The following is a 23,228-nucleotide window of genomic DNA, read 5'->3' on the forward strand; positions in this document are numbered from 1 at the left end:
CTTGTAGAGCGATGTGTCGGCTGAACTGGAGCCAGAAATAGAAAGAGTCAGCGCTCTTCACAGAAAATAAAGTCTCTTTGTTCTCCTGGCTGCTGGGAATATCTGAGTCAGGTAATCGTCTTCTGTTGTGTTTGGAGCACAAAGCCAGATAAAACAAACAGACGTAGAATACACGGCGGTAATCTCGGTGGCATCAGCCTCTGGTTTCTGAAGAGAAGTTTTGAAGTTGAACAATGGGCGACTTGGCATTGCTGACTCAGCACAGACTCTTCTGCTACAGAGGTGAAGTAAAGACAAACCTGGAAATCACATTTCTGCCAGCAAAGTCAGCTGCACATTCAGTTATCCTGAGCTCTTAACCCAGAAATCCCCAGCTCTGTGACAGAAATCAAACATTTCCTCGATCATCTCTATGTACTGATTTTGACTCTGCTCTGCCTTACAACTAGCTCTGGCATATTTACAGAGGTACTGTGTTGAAATGTCAATTTGCCCCTGCTTTGAATTTGAGAAATACCTGAACTAGGCCATAAAAAAGAGGTATTTACAGTGGCTGGTAGGTGTCAGCAACAACAAAAAATGCAAAAACCACAACACAACAGACGTACAGCCACAACAGAAGTTAAGATGACATATTTTACCAGTAAATAAAAAAATGTAAGGACTGTGAGACCCCTACAAAGTTTTTTTTAATTATAGATGAAGTTAACAAACAAAATAATTTACTTACCTTCCGAACGTTTCTGTATCTGTTGGGATAACTAACCTTTTTAACTTCCATTGTGGCTGCACGTCTGTTCTGTTGTGGCATTTGCATTCCTGTTTTACCTTTTGCATTTCTTTCATAGCTTTTGTATTTCTGTTTTTGCTCTTGCATTCATGTTGTGGCTTTTGCAAATCGCCTGACACCCTCCAGCCACCGTAGGTATTATCTAAAAGAGCGGAGATAGGAACTAGTCACAGCTATGTACTTTAAAGAGGGGGTATTGTGCTTTTTTTACAGTCTTTATTCTGTCCCTCTGGTGCCCCATGTAGCATCTTCACATGATTTACAGCTCAAAATATATTTATTTTTCTCTCACTGCTGGGGAATGAAGCCATGAAACTTCTTTCTGTGAAGCAACAGTGCTAACCACTGCTCCATCATGCAGTCTGGATGCACCAATCCAACCTCTAAAACACCAACCTCTTGCTTCGACTCAGAGTATCTGTAAATATAGATTCTTGAGCAACTGAAAAATCAAACTTTTCCCTGAAAATACATCTGAAAAATGGGACTGCCACACATTCAGGGTCTAAATTCACTGAGTTGTGCCACTGATCTGTAAATAAACAGTACTTGTCATGACTGAAGTCAACTGTCGCTCACAGCTAAATCAGCAAGGGAGAAAGACAAAGAGATGAAAGCCAGGAATAAAGTGAAGATGATGGTAATCAATGCAGCAGAGTGCTGGTCATCCTGTGGCTGAATTTAAAACCTGAACATGTTGCTGCCTTTAGGGTAGGATCATATCCTGATGAAAGAATCCCAGTGACGTATGAGAGACTCCCAACTGCTTATTTTGTCCCACAGTCCCCTCTGTCACATTTAACCAGCTCCCTGAAGCTTCCATACTTCCAGAGAAGACTTAACAATGGACAGAAGAGCCTTCAAAAGACAACACAAAGACCTCCTGAACCAATCTGTCATTACAGTTGAGCTACATTACAGGTAACACGACACCGTGAGGACGTCAGAGTCAACAGGAGACTCCTCTCATCCACCCTGACCATTATCGTTTGCATGTACGTCAGAACGGCCTCTCACAGCCGCTATTCACTGCTACTCCACAGACATCAAACCCACCATTGTGTCTCATCACTGAACAGGAAGTCTCATGAATGAATGAATGAATGAGAGAAAGAGAGAGGGGGAGAGACATTGAAGAATACAAAAGAAGAGGAAACAGAGAGCAGGTATTTCTGTAGATGATTCCAGACCACATTAAAGACAGGGTCTGTGTTCCAAATTGTGTACCTCTGCACTCACACTTTACTATTTTGAGTGCATGAGTGTGTTCACATATTGACTGTATGGAAAAACACTGTGCACTTTGATTTTTAAGGTGACACACCCAAAACTCAACAGTAACAATTTTCAGTACTTTGTGTGTGTTTATGTGGTAACAAATACTTATTTGTTGAACAATAACATCTCAGAGTTCTTCAATTTAACATATTTATTTCTCAATATACAAACTTGAAACTGTGACTGTAGGGTAGAGTAGCTGATTTTCCATGCTGTGTTCTGCCAAGTATGGAAAATCAGGTACTCTACCCTACAGTTTCAAGGATAAGTTTATGTACCTAGACACGGTACTGTTTGATTTTATGTGAATTGGTACCTGGTACTTCGGACAGGATTCAAATGGTACACAAGTACCTTATTTGTCACCCATTCCTACTTAAAGAGGACATATCATGCTTGTTTCTCCTTTTCACTATGCCAGACTAGGATACCTGTAAAGCATTTCTGCCCTCAGTACAAGTCATTTAGTTCCTTCATTGCCCCACAATAGTGTTCTCAATATCCTCATTTTAGGCCATTCTGAAGATCTCGTTGAAACGCTCCGTTTGGAGAATGACCTCCAGTAACCTCGCAACATCACAGCCCTTTGTGCTCTGATTGGTCAGTTCTATCAGAGGGGCGGAGGGGGTAGAGCCAGGGGGTGGTTTTTGCAGCATGGCAGTATTTACAAAATCGCCATATTGAATGGGGCAGACCGAGCAAGTTTGCTGTTTGCCAAAACTTCACCATAAGGCATTGATAGCACTAATAAAATGGCAGAGTGTAGGATACGTCCTTTTGTATTGGACCCCGAGTCAGACCCGGACAGTTCTGCAGCTCAGGAGGAAGAAAATCCACCTTGACACAGATCATCTCAGGACGCTTCAGTGTGGTGAGTCAAACCGGTACTGTAACATGTATAGTTTATACGTTTATACTCGGCTCTTGGTGGGTGTATCCCTCAGATGCGGTTGTGTGACTAACTGACATCACAGAGGAGGAGCTGCTTTATCAGATTACTCCAATAAAAAGAAAAGATCCTCGCGTCGTCATGACAGTCGAAATCTTGCGGCCAACTGGCAATGACCTATTTTCAGAGGCATCAAATCTCGTTCTAGGATATCAGAAAAAATAAAATATCTCATTTTTTGAAAATTCAGGGGGTGAAAGGTCTTGTTTTCAAATTTATTATATTATACGTAAGTATTAAATCAGGGATCAGCATGATATGTCCCCTTGAACACCATTAAAAAGTTGAGTGTAGAACACAAATTTTATTGTTACTTATGCCCTTATGGATTTGATTCTTCATCGACTCCCTTATCAATTCCTTCTGTGAATATTCTCAGTTTATAAAGGAGCCTTAACAGATCTACTGTGTGTAAGTTTATAAGCAAATAAATATGAAAATGGTCACTGGATCTGGGTATCTCTGGTCGTAAATAAATTAAACTAAGTAAAAATCACATGCCGCATGGTGTCAATGTATTGTTTTATTATATGAAGTATGCCATCTAGTGTCCCGAAGTGTCTATAGCAATGCTTTGAGCCATAATGATTAAGTCAGCCATGAGCCTGCACGTGACTTTTCCTTCATCATCCTGTTTGGAAGCATTTTCCTGTTAGTAACTGTGACATGTTTCTTTACTGAAAGTTAAAATTCTATTTCAAAACCAAGTTGTATCGCTATATATGCTAACTGTTAGCATATCAGTGCAATTTATTATATATGTTGGCATCAAACCACTATCCGTTTTAGAACATTAGGAGATCCAGCTATAATGTAGAATGTAAAACTTAAAGCAGAAAATCCTGAATCAGAGTTTCCTGGGAAACTGTTATCAATCTGCTAATCTAACATAGCTGGGGCGAGTAGTCACAGACATAAGATCTGGTCACTATGGCTTAATGTAAAGATTGAATAAGGGAGTTGTTGAGCATAAAGCCTGAGACAACACTACACTGTAAGATTTTGTGCACTGTTCTAATAAGTGGAGTTAATGTAGTGCTTGTCACATTGGTGTACTTATGCAAGTATGGGATTTGGGACACAGCCAGAGTTTGTCCAATCACTGTGTGTCATCGGGCCTTCTTTAAGAAGCTCACATGATTGCTCAGAGCTGAGTCAAAGAGAGAAATCAATGAGCAGAGGGGTCACCAAGTTGCTACAGGAAGAGGAAATGCTGTAAAAGCTGACTTCAACAGCACCCACACATTTTAACTTCTATTTTTGTCTTAGCTGACTGTAATTTGGAAACTGAGTAACAAGAGACAGGTCAGTGAATTCCTAATCCCACAGCTATCTACTCACTACACATGATTTCTTTTTTCTTTATTCAAACAGGACGATGCAAATCATACAGAACAAGTTCAGCCTGTTTCAAAGAGTTGAACTGAGGCTTCGTTTGCAGCTGATGCTAGCTTCCAGCTGCTGTCTGCAGTTAGTGCACAACAAGAAGAAGAAGGAGAGATTTCATAAACAGGTTTAATTATTGTTGTGGAGGAGACTTGGCTCCACCCGTGTAAGTAAATCACTGCATGCACTGTAAAGGGAATCTTCAATCAGTTGAAGTGATTGTAATCTTTTTAATAAATCCAACTCAATTTTTTCAAGTTAAGGTTTCCAATGTATTTTTGTGGATCACATCAACTTGAAATTCAACGTTGCTACAACTAATAAAAAGAAGTAGTTGGACCAACTTAAATTATTGCTTCAATTGGTCACACCTAAATAAAGTTCTTTGAAATGAAATTAACAAGTTCATTTAACACAACTTAATAAGTCAAATATTTTAATTCTGCTCAAATCAATATTTTGCATTAATCCAACCTTAAATTTTAAGTTGTTTCAACTCAATAATCTGCAAAACCTAGAAGGAAAAACCATGGGTGAGGAGGGAACGCTGTGGATATGAGACCCTGATGCACATTAAAATACCACATGGGGACAGTGTGTCTGTGTTCCATGTCATGGACCAGCTGGCTGTCTGTGGTCCACCGCGCTAGCTGATTGGCTGGCTGGCTGTCTAGCTGGCTGGCTGGCTGGCCATCTGTGCTCCATGACAGTGAGGGCTCCAATTAAAATACTCTCTCAGTAATGTAATTTGAATATAAATGAAGACAAAACCCAGTTTGTCATTTCTGATCATAATTTTAGCTCATCATCACATCTCATTTATTAACATATAAAATATTAAACATGCATAACGGTACACGGTCCATGCCACATGGCACAGACAGCAAGTCCATGCCATGTGGAGCACAGAAAGCCTGGGCCCTTGGCAGGTTAACATCTTAATGTACAGCGAGGTCTAATATCCACTGCACTTCCTCCTCACTCAAGATTTGAAATGAGTCAATTCAATAGGCTGTAAAGTAAATTTACAAGTAGACATAAAGTAAACTCAACTCAACACTATTAATTATATCAACTAAAGACCAAGTACTACAATAAATGTTAAATTACATTGAACTAAATTTTATAATGTTTAATGAACCAATTAATTGATTTAAATGTGCAAAAATAAAAAAAAGGTTTGTTGCAGTTAAGGCAACACAATACAATTTAGCTCGATAAACATGGATTTTTGTGTGATCTCTTAGGAAATTTGAGTAAAATCTACTATGTGTATTTGTGTTACAACAACAAATGTTATTAATTTGAAATAACTTAAAGATAACATGTACATTAAGATTAAACAAATTATGTAGATCTAGATAAAGATATTGCATGCAACTGCTAAAATTAATAACATTGGGTAAAATCAACAAAACATTTTTTTTCAGTGCACACAGCTGTGCTGTTTTTATAGGTATATGGTGTCAGATAAATCTAGAATCAAGAACTTTACCCATCAACATAAATTCATTTACCATTGCAGTTTCTTCTTCCTGTATTTTAATGCTGTTTGATTCTGACTGAATAGTTTGTTATTGGGAAAGCAGTGAAAGTGTTTTTTCCTGGTCATGGTTAGCTTTTCAAAATAAAGCCATCAACATGTTCAAATATGTTTACAATCTCTCTGCTGCCTCACTTGACTTCTTCACTGAAGTCTTTGCTGAGAAGTGTAGAACTGTATTGTCCTGGACAACTTTCAGGCATTGCTAAAATAGATTAAAAGTCCAGCTTTTTACTGGCTGATGCCATGAATGGGTTGACATGCGATAAGATTTCTAAGAAGCTTTGTTTCCAATTAAAGGCTTATTCTAATTTAAAAAGTTTGATTCTTCAAGCCCACAGCTGTGGCTTCTTGTCAGCCTTCATGCAAGATGAATTAATATGTAACTGTACGAGGAGGTGAAGTTGTTCAAGGTAAGGAGGACTTCAGCACGGTGAGTCAAGGTAACAATCCTGAGACGATGACACACCTTCAAACATACAGATTAAACACTGTCGCTATCATCACTGAGGTTGGCCTGCTTCTTCTACTGCCTGAAATACAGCAAACATGGATTTAAACTACACAGCTAATTCTAACAAGCTAACAAGCAATTCTAACAATTCTAAAATCCCAGAATGTGTTTACAATAGAGAACAAAAAAGACGCGAGTGAACTTTTAAATCCCGCTATTAGGCGCTCAACAATGGGAGCTGTCATGGTATCCAAAACAGAGGCTGGAGACAAGTGTGTCTGGGCCCCAGTCAGCAGAAGACTTTGCGAATGGACCAATGAGCTAGCACTGTGTGCAGGCAGTGCTCATGGGAGTTGTAGAGTTGTAGTCTCATATTGCAATGGGTTTAGTATTTCAGATGCCATTTCAGAAAACTAAAATTAAATAATTCAACCTGCCAAAGTGGCTAACGGGAGTGTCGGTGTTACCTGCCACAGCTGGAATTCATTTCATTTGGCGGATGTTAATGTCAAGCCCTGCCAGCATCACCTCTAAGTGTTGCCAAAGGATCAACAGCTGTAAAAAGGTGCGTTACCCAGCCATGAAGTTGGTGTGAGGCAGCACACATTTCCACGGTCACTCTTCATACATCTGAACTTTGCTGTGAAAAAAGCGCACATCAAGTTTCTTTGTGTATGTTCTCTTTGAACATGAGGCCCCAGGTCAGTGATGAGAATCACATTTTGTATAAAATAAAAAAAAACATTATGTCATTCACGATGAGTGAATTCTTAAACTTAATGATGAGTATTATCCACAATGTGCTCAAGGTGTGGGCTGTAGTTTGCTCTTCTCCAAACCATTAATCCAACATTTATAGAACTTCTGATAAAATAACAACACAGCTCTGGATCTTAGGTTAAAGAAACTTCAGTGCTGGCTACAAATGTACAAATGGAGTTTTTTAGCTTATCTACAATGCAGGACATACACAGCCCTTCACGACCATCATGGCGCTCTGTTGTCTGGATCAGAGATGAGTTGGGTCGTGTAGATCCTCAGGTTGCTCTTACATCTTTGCCCACAAACTGTGGTAAAATCCCCACCCTGAGACCAGCCTGATACACACACTAACCTTTTTACCACAGAGTCAACAGGTAATAATAAAATGTTCTGTGCTCCTTTCTGCTGTTGGTTTTCATCTAACGTGTGTGATTGGGTTGTTCTTGATGTGTCTCGTGTTGTTATGAATATTGTTGAGGGATTTTGACCAATCAGAATTAGTAACTCAGTGCAGCGGTTTGGTGAGTGAAGCAAGTGGAATAATTCTATAAATCACATCGATTAAATGTGGATGTGAAATGGCCACGCTGGTATTCAGTCCACTCAACAGAAAAAGAGACTCTTGCTATCTCAGCCATGATGCTGTGAGGGGAGGGAATGCTCCACGGCTGACTCAATGCCCAGCTGAGCAACACTGATCTGGGTCTAGAAGAGGTTTTTGTCCCTGGGGGTGAGTTGTTTAGCACTGGCATGCCAGTTAATGCTCAGAGCAGCGGGGAATGTGGTTGAGATGGGCTTTACGAGTGTCACGCCTGAGGAAAAAACTCAATTTTTACACATAACAGATGTGGGACTGATGGAAAACACTCTACTCCTCTGCAAGAAGTGGAGGGACAAGCAATGCTTGCTCTGATGCAATGAGGTGGATTCATAATAAACACAGCTCACTTTATTACACCCTGCACACGTGGCCTGCTGTATCATTTTGGCTTTTCATAGATTAGATGTTAAACCTACTTCAGACTCTTCTCCAGTCATGGAAACATGTCTCTGTAGTCTAACCATGTATTACTACAACACCTAATGATAAACTCCACAAACGCTGGCTGCTGAGTTTTCAGACTGTTTACATGAAGAAGGAAATCATCCTTTACACACCTAACACATACTTTTTGTTTACTACTGCACTAAAATACAATAAAAACTCTTTTTTTATATTTCACCTCCATCCTGCCTAAATCACCATTAAAAACACATAGGCATGTCTCCAAAGATATCCCAATGAGAAGACAAACCTGCTCCAAGTTTAGCCACTTCCTCCAGATCAGCAGAGTTCCTGGCAGATGCAATGGCCTCTGGGAGCTTCAGTGTAAAGGGCAACACATCCCTGAGGAAAGGAGTAAAGTTTGAGTGATAAAGAAAAGAGGCCTGGTCAAAAGAACAACAGAGGAACGAGTACAGGAGGGCAGAGTCACTGAAAAACAAGTCCTGAGAGTGTGTGAGTCACAGAGCAGGGAGAGAGGAGCGTGGCCTGGACTGGGTGTGTGCTGTCAGCTAAACCCTGTGTTTAAACACACGAGCAGTGGGTCATTTGCCCCACCCCCTCAACCTTCTGAGGCTGTACTTAAGAATAAGCAGCACAGCTACCTGAAAATGGGTTAACTATGGAATAAAAAAAATCATCATCTGTTAGTTATAGAAACATGAAATGATAAAAACCAGGTCTAGGATTATATAAACGGGTGCACCGATCACAGTTTTCTGGCCAATCACCAATCCTTAAAAAAGCCTGACCTGCCAGTACCGATTTGGACGATACTGATTTCTAATTTTTATTTTTTATAACTGACAGCATATACCTTCAATGTTCCGATCTTATTTTATTGAAAATCATTGAACAATACTTTTGACACAATAAAACATTTATCTCAACTTAAACAACCAGTAAAGTGTCCTGAGTTTTAGGTCTCAGAGCAAAAAGCAACAATGGCTGGCTGTCAGACCTTCCTGGAAGTATATAAGATCAGCTTGGGTAGACGGATGAAAGGATGAGCTGATCACCGATCCCCCAAAATTAAGGAAATCATACTCTCTCTCTCTCTCTCTCTCTCTCTCTCTCTCTCTCTCTCTCTCTCTCTCTCTCTCTCTCTCTCTCTATATATATATATATATATATATATATATATATATATATATATATATATGACACACACATACATATATATAGTACCATGTTTAGGTACTTAAACATATCCTTGTAACTCTGAGAGAGTGGACGACGAGTTGGTGATTTTCCATGTTGGGCATGAACACAGCATTTTTAGACATTTACAAATATATGTGTCAAAATGGAAAAACTCTGACATTTTATTATTTAACAAATTCATTAATATTAATTACCACATTAACACACAAAAGTACTGAAAGTAAGTACCGTTGAGTACCAATACCAATTGCCAGGTACAAGAAATATAAAGTTATGTTCAACACTAGAACCAACACAGCAGTCTGACGGACACTTTGGGATTTTCTCTAGAGTTAGCTCAAGTTAGCCTACCGTTAGCTCCTAGCTGTGTTGTTAATCATGTCTCTTTGTTTGTTGGGAGTTCATTGGCTTGTTTTGTTCTAGTTTTTTTCTTTGGTGATCGTACGTCATTGTTAGCTGTTGTCCAAAGGGCTCTAGTTAAGCTAATGTTAGCTTCTGGAGCTTAGCTACACTGTGTGTACAAGGGTTGGACGTTTTCATGGACCTCCTCAACATTTAATTGATTCATATATCCCTCCGTTGTTGACTTTAGAGTCTTTGGGGACTTCTAGATGATATGTGATGTTTCTGTTTCCAAAAATCACCAACAGAATCCTGTGAACCGTCTCCTACTGTGACACTTGCCTTAACACCTGTCACTGAATGTCCATTGTTCGTCTGAGTCAGTGGAGGGGGCGTGGCTTAGCCATAAGTGAATTGAGTGAGCAATATGTGAACATTACAAGAGGCAAAACCCTCCTTTTTCTTTTGTGAACCCTTTCCACTCACAATAAACCTTGTTTAAAGTAAAATATACATTTTAATGTGTGAAAAAGAAAAAATAAACTGCTGCACACTGATATGATTGAACTATGAGCAGAGACTGCTGTTGGCCAGCAGCTTCCTTAAGGTTTCTGTTTTCCAATGTTTCTGTTCCTGAAAACAGCTGACAGCTCAGTGCCTCTTTACTATAAAACATGTCAGAGCTGAAATTGACACAGGGACAATTATTCAGGTCATAAAAGCATTTATCCTGCTTGATTATCCAGCTGTAGCTCCAGTTTTCACTGTGCTCTTTAATTTTGTATATATTAATATATAACTACACACACACGTCTCTGTGGAGGAAATGTTTCTTTAAATCTCCGATCAGATAAACTTTTACGTGAAGCATGACTCACACATTGGTGTGGCTACTGTAATAACCAGTCATTGAGAGAGATGAAATCACCTGCTGATGCAGCAAAAAGCCACCAGACGAAAAAGGTCTGCAAAACTCAGGCCGGATCCTTCAAGAGAGAAAGCTGTAAGAGAAAAAGTCAGGGTCAAGACTCAAAACACACACTGAAAGTTCACAGAGCTATCAACAGCAAAAAGCCAGGTTAGATATAACACAGACGTCAGCTCAGGAGCTGGTGAGGTTTTGTCTCTAATGCACACCTGGAGCAGCTAATAATGCTAACTCAGTGAGCCTGTTACAGGAATGTATTGGTTGTGTTTAGACAGATTAGACTCACACTTTGTGCTTACAGTCAATGTTGATTCAAAAGAAATGATGAAAAACTTGTTTTAATGCCATTGTATTACTGCTGCACTACTGTTCTCTAAAGGAGGAAGGAGACATATCCCTGACGCTGTTTTTTCAGTCAGAGTAGAGGGAGAGGCAGTGAAGGCTGCCTGGAGCAATAATTCACACAGGACAAACTCTCACTCAGGAAGCATTTGGAAATTCTAGTTTCGAGCTGATGAAGAAGAATGTGAGCACACACAGGTAAGAGAGGTGATGTTTGTTTGAAGGTTGAAGAAAATCCCTGCTGAAAAAAAAGACATCAAAGAGGGAGAACAGTGGAGCTTTTCATGATCAGATTAAAGGTGAAGCATGAGGAAGAAATCTGTTTTACTGTTTAGTCTGCAGGTTAACATGCAAATCAGTAGACGGAAGCCTCTGGCACATCGAAAGACAGGAACGACTTCTACACAGCGACTACCGTACCGTGCAGTGTGTACCATGTACCAGTTTAGCTGTGTAGTAAATAAACTGCAGTTAAGGGAGAACGAGGAAAGGCTATCACTAGCCTTCAATCCCTTAAAATGACAGGTTAATGTGTCTTTAACGCTGTGAGCACAGTTGGAGAGGTATATGTGTAGTTTAAAGTTATTAATTTGAATACAAAGGAGGACATGGAAGAGAAAGAGAAGGAACAGAGAGAGGACAACACAAAAAGAGAATGAACCATACAGAACCAGACTAGATGGCAGCTAATGCTAAGCCTCTAATATGAAAGAGGGCACTTAACAAAACTGTTCTTTGACCTTAAAGGTAAGGTCTGCAGGAATTTTTATTACTTGTTAGTGAACACAAACTGGGCTCCTCCTCCTAGGCTCAGTGCCAGCGACAGCGCACACCCACAGCCTGTGATCGTTACAACATGAACACACTCACTAGCCCAGTGACCACCTGATGCATCACGTTTCTATGTTGGAGACAATTGAGATCCATGTACTTGACTTGGCATGTTAGCACAAGCTAATCATAGGTATTTGATGCATACCTTGTTAGCAGAAAGCTAACTCACATCTCTCTTTATCCCGTGCTGCTCTCCAAGTTCCCAAATGTGAGTAAAAGTTGACCCTCGTTGAGATTTTTTTTTTAAATCTCTTTGATGCTTTGTTTCACTTTGGTTGTGTTTTTCTTTCTTTTCTTTCCCAGTGCTATGTCCAATATTGTAGCTGCTCTGATTAGCTCTTCCACTCTGCAAGCAACACACAAAGTCACTTGTACAATGGGAGCACTGTGATTGCCTGACGTAACACTGCTACCTGTTCACCCAGAAACGTCCCAATACAACCAAAACATCAGCATACAGGCAGAGGAGGGGGGTTCAAGGTGGATGCTGACATTGACACACACGTATAGAGCCCATAAGAGACAACTGAGCATGATTATTCTTGTAAAAGCTGACAGTTTATTTTTTAGGAAAATCCTGCAGACTCTACCTTTAAAGGGGAACTCTGGTTTTTGACACCTGGACCTTATTTTTAGGTGTGTGCATGCTCATATACTCACTCAGACAAACATTGTGCAGCTCGGAGTCCTTCAGAAGTTATTTAGATCCAACCGATTTTAGCTGCACTTAGCGGGGGCCACGGCAAGGGAGCTTCAGCGCGGGACATAATCTCTGCAAAATCGCTCATTTCAGCTATATTTTTTCATCCATCACCAGTGTTATCATAAAGTCAGCTCGTCTACCGTCTTCAGGTGGGTCAGCTGACCAAGAGCTGACCTGGTAAACAAACTTTAGATGACGTCATAGCCGTGTGACACAGAGGTACAGCTGATTTACTTTTTGCCGACATTGCTGAGCAACATGGCAGAATATTTTTCTGATGTCGAAGAGTCAGACTACCACTTCGAGTTTGACGGTTGTCCTTACCGGTTTGAGCCTGAGTACACGGATGAGGAGCTCCATGAAAGAAGGATGCAGAGGGAGAGAGACAAAGAGCTGGCTCGAGAACAACAAACAGGAGCACGTCCACGACTCAATGTGAACTGGTGGTGCGCTTGTGGACAGTGTTCACCTATGGCAACAGAAGAGGAGTGTGTTTGCTGCTCAGAGTGGGACTCAAGAGTGAGCTCTGGGTCAGCTGACCCACCTGAAGATGGTAGACGAGCTGACTTTATGTTAACACTGGTGATGGATGAAAAAATATAGCAGAAATGAGCGATTTTGCAGTGATTACGTCCCGCGCTGAAGCTCCCTTGCCGTGGCCCCCGCTAAGTGTGGCTAAAATCGGTTGGATCTAAATAACTTCTGAAGGACTCCAAGCTGCAGGATGTTTGTCTGAGTGAGTATATGAGCATGCACACACCTATAAATAAGGTCCAGGTGTCAAAAAAACAGAGTTGCCCTTTAAGTTTATTCTAAATCTATACAGATGTTAACCTTCACCATCAAAAGAGACATTGTGCCCCTGCCTCAAAAAATAACAAGACTCCGGCGTCATAGCAAATGCTAAGTGCTTGTTCTGAAAATGACCCTCAACAACACATTTTTGTTGTTTGCTAATTTCTTGCCTCAAGTCTTGTGAAAAAAAATTTGAAAAATTATTAAAACTTTCTTTTTAATTTGATCACGAAAAACAATCACCTTCAACTTCAAGATATTTATGTAGCAGGAAAAAAAAAAAAAAAAAACACTTATCCACTGTGTTTTCCCCGAAAGCTAGCTTTAAAAGTATTGACACTGTTTTGAGTTTGGCTCTTGGGTTTAATAGCGTAAAAAATTCTGTATTTTTCATAGGAACTCCATCAAGCTCTCAGTGAAGTTAAGCTGAGTATGACAACTCATTTCTTCTTTAGTTCCACAGTTTTCTTCACATTTTTTAAATGCAGCCATTTTAAAACCCATCACTACTCGAAAAAAAAAAAAAAAAAATTAAACTCTGTCTACCTGCTGAGGCTTGTTTTAACCTGCACACCTGAACACCAAATCCACCAAACACTGAACTCAACTCAGCACAGTGCATCCTTTTTTGGATGGATGGCTCAGATTCATCCATCTGAGCCCCTCTTACCGTCAGGTGAGCAGAAACGACTCATTATGAAACCTTTTTTAAAACAAAAAGGAGATGAAAAACATTGTGCAGCCTCACATGTGCAGTGACAACAATGACCTCATTAAAGTCAAAGATTTGTTAGTTGTTACACAGTCCAATCTGAAGCGAGGTCCTGAGAGACGAACACTTCATAGTGTGAATCTCCATTTGATCTGTCGCTGAGGGAGCTTTTATCAGATCTATAATCATGATGTATAAAGGTCAAAATGATCCAGGCCCGTATGATAATTGCCGGTTTCTGCAGAAACTTAAGTGACTCAAACTTTTGGAGCATTCCCAAAAAAGAGCTCTTGGCTGCATGCTTAAAGTATCTCTGCTATTTCACCTGTGGAACTCAGTCAAATCTGATTGTTTACAAAAATCCACAACAAGCCCTGAGGGGTGGACATGAGTGAATGTCAACACTAAACATGAGCATATTTCCTGGTATCATCAGATTACCGTTTTAAAGGTTTGATCTGCTGAAAGATTTCAAAACTGAAATGCAGCTTCATGCAAATAAGGAAACACTTAACACACAAACGGAGAACGAGGTAGTTTCCAGACACTCACTGTACTGACTCTCCTTCACAAGGAAGTCTTTGACAGGAACCTCGGAGTCTTTGTCCATGCGCAGAGATAATACTTTCCTCTGCAGGCTGCTCGACTTCCTCACCACGAACGTCTGCAATCAAAAGGAGGAAACATCCGGTCAGAGCATGTACTGCAGTGTGTCCTGAAGGCCAGAGTCATCCCGTCTGGAGTCAAGAGGATTTTTTTATAGAGAGATAAAACTCAAAGCTTTTACATCCTTCTTTGCATGAACCTCCAAGGATGTATTTATATTAGGCATACAGGTTAGGATTAGGTAAAGAGGGGGGCCTTTAACCTGTTTGCAGACAGCTACAGGGTGCCCACCTGTCACTCAAGTCAGCCATGCCCTTACATGGGGAAAAGTCATAAGATTGATAAGTTAAAATTAACAGTTTTTTAAAAAGTAACCCCCTTACAGTGCAGGGTGATAGAGGAATGATCTATTCAGACTGAAATCATGTTGTTTTCTTCAGCCCTAAATAAATGTTTATTTCTGCTGTAAAGAGGGCCTTCCTGAATGGGTATATATGTGGTTTCCAGCTTCAAGTGACGCCTTCACGCTTTAGGCGGGTAAACACTACAGGATGATGGGGCTGATATTTGTCCCGATCTCCTTATGATCAAAGCCAGCAAAGACCTGAATGTCTGATGTCTGCAAATGACAATGTGTGTGATTTTCCTGTGGTGTGGGATGTGTTAAGAGTTGGGATGGGTATCGAGTTAGGTACTTTTATGGGTACCGACCAAATTCTATCAAAAGTACCGGGTCCCAATTCACATAAAATCACAAGGTACCATGTTTAGGTACCTAAATGCATTCTTGTGACTGTAAGTGGAAGAGTAGACGATTTTCCATGGTGGACATGATCACAGCAGTGCTAGGTTATATACAGAAGAACAAATGTATTAGATTGAAAGAAAATCACATTTTATTATTAAAAAAATGATATTTTTTACCATATGAACACAAAAAGGTACCAAAAATTGGTACCGTTGAGTACCGGTACCGGTTACCAGGTACTGGGTACTTGGCGTCACTCTGAAGGCCTCTGATTGAGAGATCGCAGATATGAACATGTTTAATATTTGCAACTAGAAATCCTGTAATATGTGGGGCACTCTAAGGGGAGCTGAACACACACAGAGTGTGATGTCAGGTGTACCAGAGCAAAGCCAATCAAGACGTGAGCTGACTCAGCTGATCGACCGAAGAGGCAGGAACAAATCTCTCTGTAATACTTAAAATGACTTTACTCACCTCCAACTTGCGTTATTATTCATAAGCCCATATTCCCACCACCTCCATGACCTTTTCCATAAACATTTTTCTTTTTTATGGTGTTTTTTTTTTTTATTTTGGAGGCAGAAAAAAACTATCACTGCTTTTTCCCATTTGTCCATCATGTTTGTTTACACCAAAGTCCCGTTTTACTATGCGAGGTTTGGAATATTAAGCGTGAAGAAGCTGAAGCTCTGCTGAAGAATCTGTTAGTGTAGTGCGAAAAACACACTATAAGATCAGGAGAGAGAGATCTGGTGCGATCTGTCTTTTGTTATCATCAAGTGGGTGCTCTCTCATGTGTGAAGGTTTGAAGAATCCTGTAATGTGTACCAGCCTTTAAGCATTAACAGTTTCCACTAAGCAGTCCGGTATGGATCGGTATAGTTTGGTACTGGTTGGATCAGTAAAGCCTAATTCAGTTTAGGTTCCCACAGCCAGCTGTGCCTTTCTTAGTATTGGCCGGTTGCCATTAGTTGCTTTGCCAATATAATAAGGTGACAGCATCGCAGCGCTGTGAGCACAGTGTACCCCGCTAATAAATCCAATGAAGAAGAAAAAAGTGACACAGTTTCTTTTCAAAAGCAGTTTCATGCTGTTTGGTGACGCCATTTTCCAAACAAAAAGTTATCCTCACAAAGTTGACTGGAAATTTTAACATGGCAGGGTTGTGTGTTGTTCTTTAATACCACTGTTGCACAGGAAGTGACGATTCCTTCAACCAATCAAAGGACTAGAGTGTTTCTAGCTCCACCCTCTGGGGTCAGGTCAGTATGTCTGGCACTCAAAAAGAAGGGAACTAGAAAAGTGAGACAGTACAGGTCAGTAATTTGGGAACCTGTCCCAGTTTTAGTCAAAGGAAACACCACAAAATACATGCCATACTGAGAGAAACCCAGCTGAACTGCTTAGTGGAAACAGGCTATTTTTGAAGACCAGACAACAACCAGTCTAGAGCTGATGCACCACTCTGAAAACAATCCGAACTTTGTTGTATTTCAGATGAAGAACCTTGACCGCTGATTAAAAGCTTGAGGTCAACCCTGGCTGCTGTTCCCTCACCCCTGTGGGTTGGCTCTGCAGTAAGCGCGTGGCATCCTGATGGCTGAGGCTCAGCTGTAGCCACACGGCGTGTGTGTGCACCAGTCTGTCCAGCACACTGAGCCGCCGATGGAGGGAGTCGTAGCCCGAGTCTCTCGCTCCGGCCTGCCCCGAACCAATTCCAGCACGAGGTGAAGCTGGCAGGAAGAGACCGCCCACCTCCTCACCCAGCCTGAAAACAAGATCAAACAAACATGAGAGGTCATTATAGGGGACTCATGTTTCCTCATCACTCTGAAGAGAGAGACACAGCCAAACAGTGGCACAAAACCAACATGACTCCCAGTGTGAAGAGATGACGTACATTACAGTGGTGACTGGAGCAGCCACAAAGTCACTGAAACCACAAGTGTTAGCAGAGATCTTTACCTCATTGGTGTTTCAAAGTGTGTCATCATCAAGTTTTCACCTTTTCTAGCAGAGAGTTGGATGGAAATTTTAAAAATGACGTGGCTGACGTGTGCCTGTGAATTAGGAAGCTCACTTAAAAATGCATTTGTCCCACGAGAAGGCTAATGAGAGTCTTTGTCTGAAATCAGTTCGATTTCTTCAAACTGTAAACAAACGAGGGCCTGACCTGATTTTTGAGGCTGGTGATGCACACAAGAACACAGATATGAATTACAGGCAGCACTTTTTACCATTTTTAAACACTTTGTCCTTTAGTATTTGTTTAACTTAATAACAGAGAGGAACTTTCAAGCACAAAAACATGTAAGAAAGCATTAAATTAAACAACTATAAGAAATGCTTTGAGTTGTTTGGAACCTCAAGCTTGCCGTAGTTATGAAGTCGGCCATGAGCCTGCATGGACCTTTTTTTCTATCTTCCTGTTTGGAAAATATTTAACTGTTCACATTTTGCAATTACAGACAGTAAAGTGTGATATGTTCCTGTGATGAAAGTTCAAATTCTGTTGCAAAACCAAAGCTAAATCAATGTATGCTAACTGCCAGCATATTTATGCAATTTCCCATATGTGTTAGCATCAAGCTACTGCTGTTTAATACATGGTTTATAGAACATTTAAAAATGTATTAAGTAATGTAAATGTTTTGGGTTCAGTTTTACAGACAGGAAGTAACTTAAGCTAGTTTGGCACAACTTTAGCAATGCGGCTGGAATAAAAAGCATGACCACCACAACAAAGTATGTGTCACTCGTATGTCACAAGGCAGAGAGAATTAAACTGAAAAAGGAGACATGTTAAGGCGTTGTTACTTTCACAAAGTTGTTATGAGGTTGCCCGCCGGTAGGCACCGCTTGCCCACTCCTGTAATGTCATCTCGCACTGTAGTGCTGTATGTTACATAGAAGACAGCGGTGGGGACTGAGGATAGAATAGTCAGAGCTCCATCTAGTGAAGAAACAGTGCAAGGACATCATTCTGCACGACTAACACTCACTGCGTTAACAGTTTTCTGAGAAATTAAGAACATATCTGCATTTAATCTACAAAACTCTGGCCTATGATGATTATTTAAAAAAAAAGTTATAAGTGGCCAATTAAGGACTTCAAGTACCTGGGCTCATGGATCAGCCCAACCGAGCAGGACCTAAAAGTGAGGGAAGCACTTACATGGAGGGCGCTGAACGGCATGACCTGTGTATGGAGCTCCACCCTACCTCACGAAATCAAACTAAGCTTGTTCTTCGCTACAGTGGAATCTGTTCTACTCTTTGGCAGTGAATGCTGGAACTTGAAGCCGACCCTGGAGAAGTCTTTAAATGGTTGCTACACCAGGATGCTGTGTGCAATACTAAACATCAGCAAGGACGCACATGTACCCAACAATATCCTGTACAAAGGAGTTCCAAGGGTGAACGACAAAGTTGCTGCCAGGAGGATGCGACTCGCAGGACACTACCAAAGGCACAGAGAACTGCCAGCCTCCAAATTAGTTCCATGGGAACCAACTAGTGCTGCACGATTTGGGGGAAAGGTGCGATTTGCGATTAGGTGGACCATATTGCGATCGCGATTGTGCTTGCGATTTTAATAAAAAAAGTTGTGTCATGATGAGTCTACAGGCTTGCTTGGTTATCACAGAGAAAAATCTGAATTGCATGTGCTGACATTGACATTGACATTGCGATAACCTCTTTTGCGATTACGTAATTGCATGTGCTGACATTGCAATTGCGATTGCGATTGCGATTGCGATTGCGATTGCGATAATCGTGCAGCCCTAGAACCATCACATAGGCACCAGTTGCAAGGACGCCCTACATTAACCTATGAGGAGGTACTAAAAGAGGACGCAGGAGCTCAAACTGGCCTGATGCATGGAATACAGGGATGACTGGAATCAACGATGGAAGGTTCGTTTGAGGACGACCTAGAGAGAGTGGCCAATTGAGTCAGCTCTCCAATAAATCAGTTAGGCCCTAATACAAACATAATCCTGAATGAATGATGTCATTGAAGTTTAAGTTCTGGGAGGTAATGTTTGGTTAACAACTAAAGATAGGCCCCGGCTTTCTTTGTGCGCAAGGCAGGGTACACCCTTGTCAAGTCTCCAGCCTATCACAAGACTCACATATGAAGATACCTGACCATTCACACACACTCATACACACACATTTGAGAGGAATTCAGAGGGACCAGTTAACCTGATGAGCATTTTTTGGACTGTGGGAAAAAGCAGGAGAAAACCTATGCCTACTCCACAAGGAGAGCTCCTCTTCGGCTGAGGAATGGAACCAGGAACCTTCTTGCAGTGAGGCAACAGCACCAACCACAATCACTGCATCACCGTGCAGCACATGGTTTAATAACAAACTTAACCTCTGTTTTCTTAAAAAACTTAAAATAACTGATAAATTTTAATTTTGAAGGCATCTTGTGACCCCACTCTGGGAACCTTGCTGGGACTGCTCCCCCTGTGGCCTGACCCTGGATAAATGGATGGATCTTAAGCGTTCAGATAACACATGATGGGGTTATGGGAATCTGCTCACTGTTCAAGCATGCATGTATTTTGACTGTGTACAGGCCGTAAATGATTAAGTGGTGATGTCTTCTGTGCTGACAGTAAGCATATGACTAACTCCATCACCGGTTATAAACGACTCACAACCCAAAGACAGATAAAGAGGAATGGACGCGTTTCATTCTGCTGGTTTGCCTCCCTCACACTTCCTCCTCAGATATCAGGTACTTTCTGATTTCTGCAGAAACCAAGACCAATAAATCACCACAGTGGTAGTGTGTTCATGCACACACTATGACTTATCTTGTAATAGAGGAACTAAACTTTCAGCAGTGTCTATTAAAACTATTATCAACTATCTCGTAAAATATATCAGCTATTTGCATGCAGGTTTAAGGACCAGCATGAAAAACTTCCAAACACTCTGTTTCCCTCCTGATGTGCTGCGATCCAGTCACTACACTTCATTTACACATACTAAAGGGAAGAGTGACCTCTACTGGTGGTCAGTGAGAACTGTGCCACCTTAAATCACACAGCCACACTGAGGGGGAGTCAAACAGGAATAAAATCACCCTGAACTCACCCAAGGAGGGGGTCAGTCTTGTCTCCATCTGCAGGTTTGGTCTTTTCCCCCATTGCCTTCTTCAGCGTGCCGATTTCCCAAGCAAAGGAGTCAATGAGCTACAGGAGACAGAGAGAATAACAGGTTCATTCATGGTTCTCCTGTTTTAATTCACCTGTGTGTTGCTCAGTTTGGATTTAAACTCAATTTATTTACTTCAGTGGGAACTCAACTTTGAAGACCACGGTTGTGCTGTGCCATTGCTGACTCTACCTGAGTCAGATAGACCAGGTGACCTGGTCTGAAATGTGTGGGAAAACAACAAACAGAGTTTATTTTTTGTTTGTTTTATTTGCAGTGAAGGTTGTGAGAAGAGACAGGTTTTTCTGTCATACATTCTTCCTTTTTTTATCAACAGATGATCACCAAGGAATGCGAGTGAGGCCAGCAGAGATATGTAGACAAAACTTAAATTCAGAGTTCAGCTGATGGAAAGAAGAAAGTGTCAAAGAACAAAGTTAAGGCTGTCTTTATTTCTGCTGAAAAGTCATATTAAGATGACTGGTCTGATTCTTTTTCACTGTACAATCCTGCCTCAAAGCAGGAAGGTACCTTGTTTAAGTCCCTGGCAGGAGAGGAGCCTTTCTCTTCGGAGCTTCCTTCCTCCAACAGTCCAGAAACATGATCATCATCAATTTATTCCTCACACCTCTGTCACACTGATAGAAAGTCACAGGAAGTGTGGTTCGAAAAGATTGAATGAAACAAACCAATCCTACTCTATGCTGACGTTTATTTGATCGTGTAGCCCTGGCTCCTAAAATGTGAGCACAACTAGCAGCATTAAATAATTTGTTTGATTGGAAATGTCAGATGACAACAGGACTGAAAGAAAGGGACAGAAGAAAAAACTAGGCAGCTGGTGCAGCTCGAGCTACAAATGATTCTCGTTTCACACACACACACACACACACACACACACACACACACACACACACACACACACACACACACACACACACATACACACAAAAAAAAAATGCTGTGAAAGAGGCATGGGAGCAGGTATCTGGCCTGTCCAAATGAAATTCATGTGTGTCACTATTAACTCTGTGTTTTTGGGAGCATGCAGCTGTTACCAGCCCTGCACAGCGATCCTAGTGAGTCACAATCTCTACCACAGCGTAACAGCCATACACAGGGGGCGTCTTTCTGTTGGCATGGCAACTAGGTCTTACGTTTTTCGGTGAATTGGAAAGGGCCTCCTATTACCACCTGTCATATTCATACCCTGCCCCCCACAGACATGAGTGTGACTTTATTTGGAGTCACACTTGGTGGTGAAGGGGTAGTGTTAGGGGGTGGCTTGGGATTGAGCCTAAATCACCCCTTGGTGCGAGTGGCTGTGACTGGCTGGATACCTGTCCAGGTATACCTACTTTTCACCCAATGACAGCTGGGATACACTCCTGGCTACCCTCAAACTCAAAAGCTGCAGAAAAAGAACTCCACTCCTCCATCCTGTGGCTCAGATTTAATAGATGTTTTTTAGATATTAAATCAAAACATGCTGTAGTTGTTGACCTGCTCCTTGCCCCTTGACTCAAAAAACCTAAAATACTTTTTTTTTTTTTGGACTGCATCTAAAACAGCTGAACGGTAACACATTATTTTTATTTCAGATCAGTAAAACCTACTTAACCACAAAATAATATTTTTTTTTTACCTCTCTTTATTGGGGTTCTTTCAGATGAAATTTAAAAGAAAGAAAGAAAGAAAGAAAGAAAGAAAGAAAGAAAGAAAGAAAGAAAGAAAGAAATCCAAAACATGTTTATCCATATCCCAAACTAACACCAAAGAACTGCATGAGGATAAATAAATAAAAGATAGGATTTATAAAAACAAAATAAAATTAAATAAAACAAAAAAAAAGAATTAAAATGGAGGAATAGATCAGATTTGAATATTAACAATAGTAGACTTGGAGGATGTGTAATGCTCTGGATTTTGCTATTTTATTATTTTTCATGCAGTTGCTTTCGTTATAATGGTTCATAAATTACTGCCATATTGAGTAAAACACTTTTTTCTAACTGCAAAAGTTTCATTACATCATTCATTCAAGCTTGATAAACTGGAGGATTTTTTGGTTTTGTTTTCAGTTCAGAAAAATCATTATTCTTGCTAACAGCGTCACAGAATACCTCACATGTTTCTGATGGTTTGATAAAGAGAGCTCCATAGCAGCTGACCCAACCCCAAACAGTGCAAGAACTGCATCTGGTTTGATATGATTCTGGAAAATCTCTGAGAAACTTTGCAAACGAATCACTTTCTATCTGATTTTGGCTTGAAGCTCTGACGGCTCAGTTTCTTTCTTAATTTAGCTCGACCTTGATTCATCTCAGTGTCATTTGTTTCATTTCCCACTTATCCGTCTAGTTGGGCAACAGATCTGTTGAGCAACATCAGATCAGCTGCTCGAGCACAGCCAGGAAATGATTAGCTCAGCTGTTTGAAAAGAAATAAAACTCTGATTCATGTCATCACAGGTTCACAGCCCTTCCCTCAAAGGGACTGAATCACTCCCTGAACTGAGTCTGACCTGTGTGCTCTTCAAAACCAAAGCTTCGATTTCTCACCTTCTCTGTTAAAATGAGCTTCAACTGCCAAAATACACAGGTGTTGCACTGATTCAGGATAAATTCTCAGTATGCAACAAACCAGCCTTCCTGACATACTGTTGCCCACAA

At 40.8% G+C, this 23,228-nt stretch overlaps 1 protein-coding gene across 1 annotated transcript in view; it reads right to left on the reverse strand.

The window, feature by feature from the left end:
- The window catches only part of rin2a (Ras and Rab interactor 2a), an 81,032-nt gene that overhangs the window by 26,343 nt on the left and 31,461 nt on the right, over positions 1–23,228 (reverse strand). The window contains exons 3-7 of the mRNA XM_074675715.1: positions 20,497–20,594; positions 16,939–17,149; positions 14,577–14,688; positions 10,639–10,711; positions 8,458–8,549 (exon numbers count right to left, since the gene is read on the reverse strand). Of these exons, the coding sequence (XP_074531816.1) occupies positions 8,458–8,549; positions 10,639–10,711; positions 14,577–14,688; positions 16,939–17,149; positions 20,497–20,594 (586 nt within the window). The remainder of the gene's footprint in view (positions 1–8,457; positions 8,550–10,638; positions 10,712–14,576; positions 14,689–16,938; positions 17,150–20,496; positions 20,595–23,228) is intronic.

The sequence above is a fragment of the Halichoeres trimaculatus genome, unplaced genomic scaffold (genome assembly GCF_033239565.1).
Source record: "Halichoeres trimaculatus isolate MK-OKI-2021-1 unplaced genomic scaffold, fHalTri1.1 fHalTri1_scaffold_8, whole genome shotgun sequence".
NCBI lineage: Eukaryota > Metazoa > Chordata > Actinopteri > Labriformes > Labridae > Halichoeres > Halichoeres trimaculatus.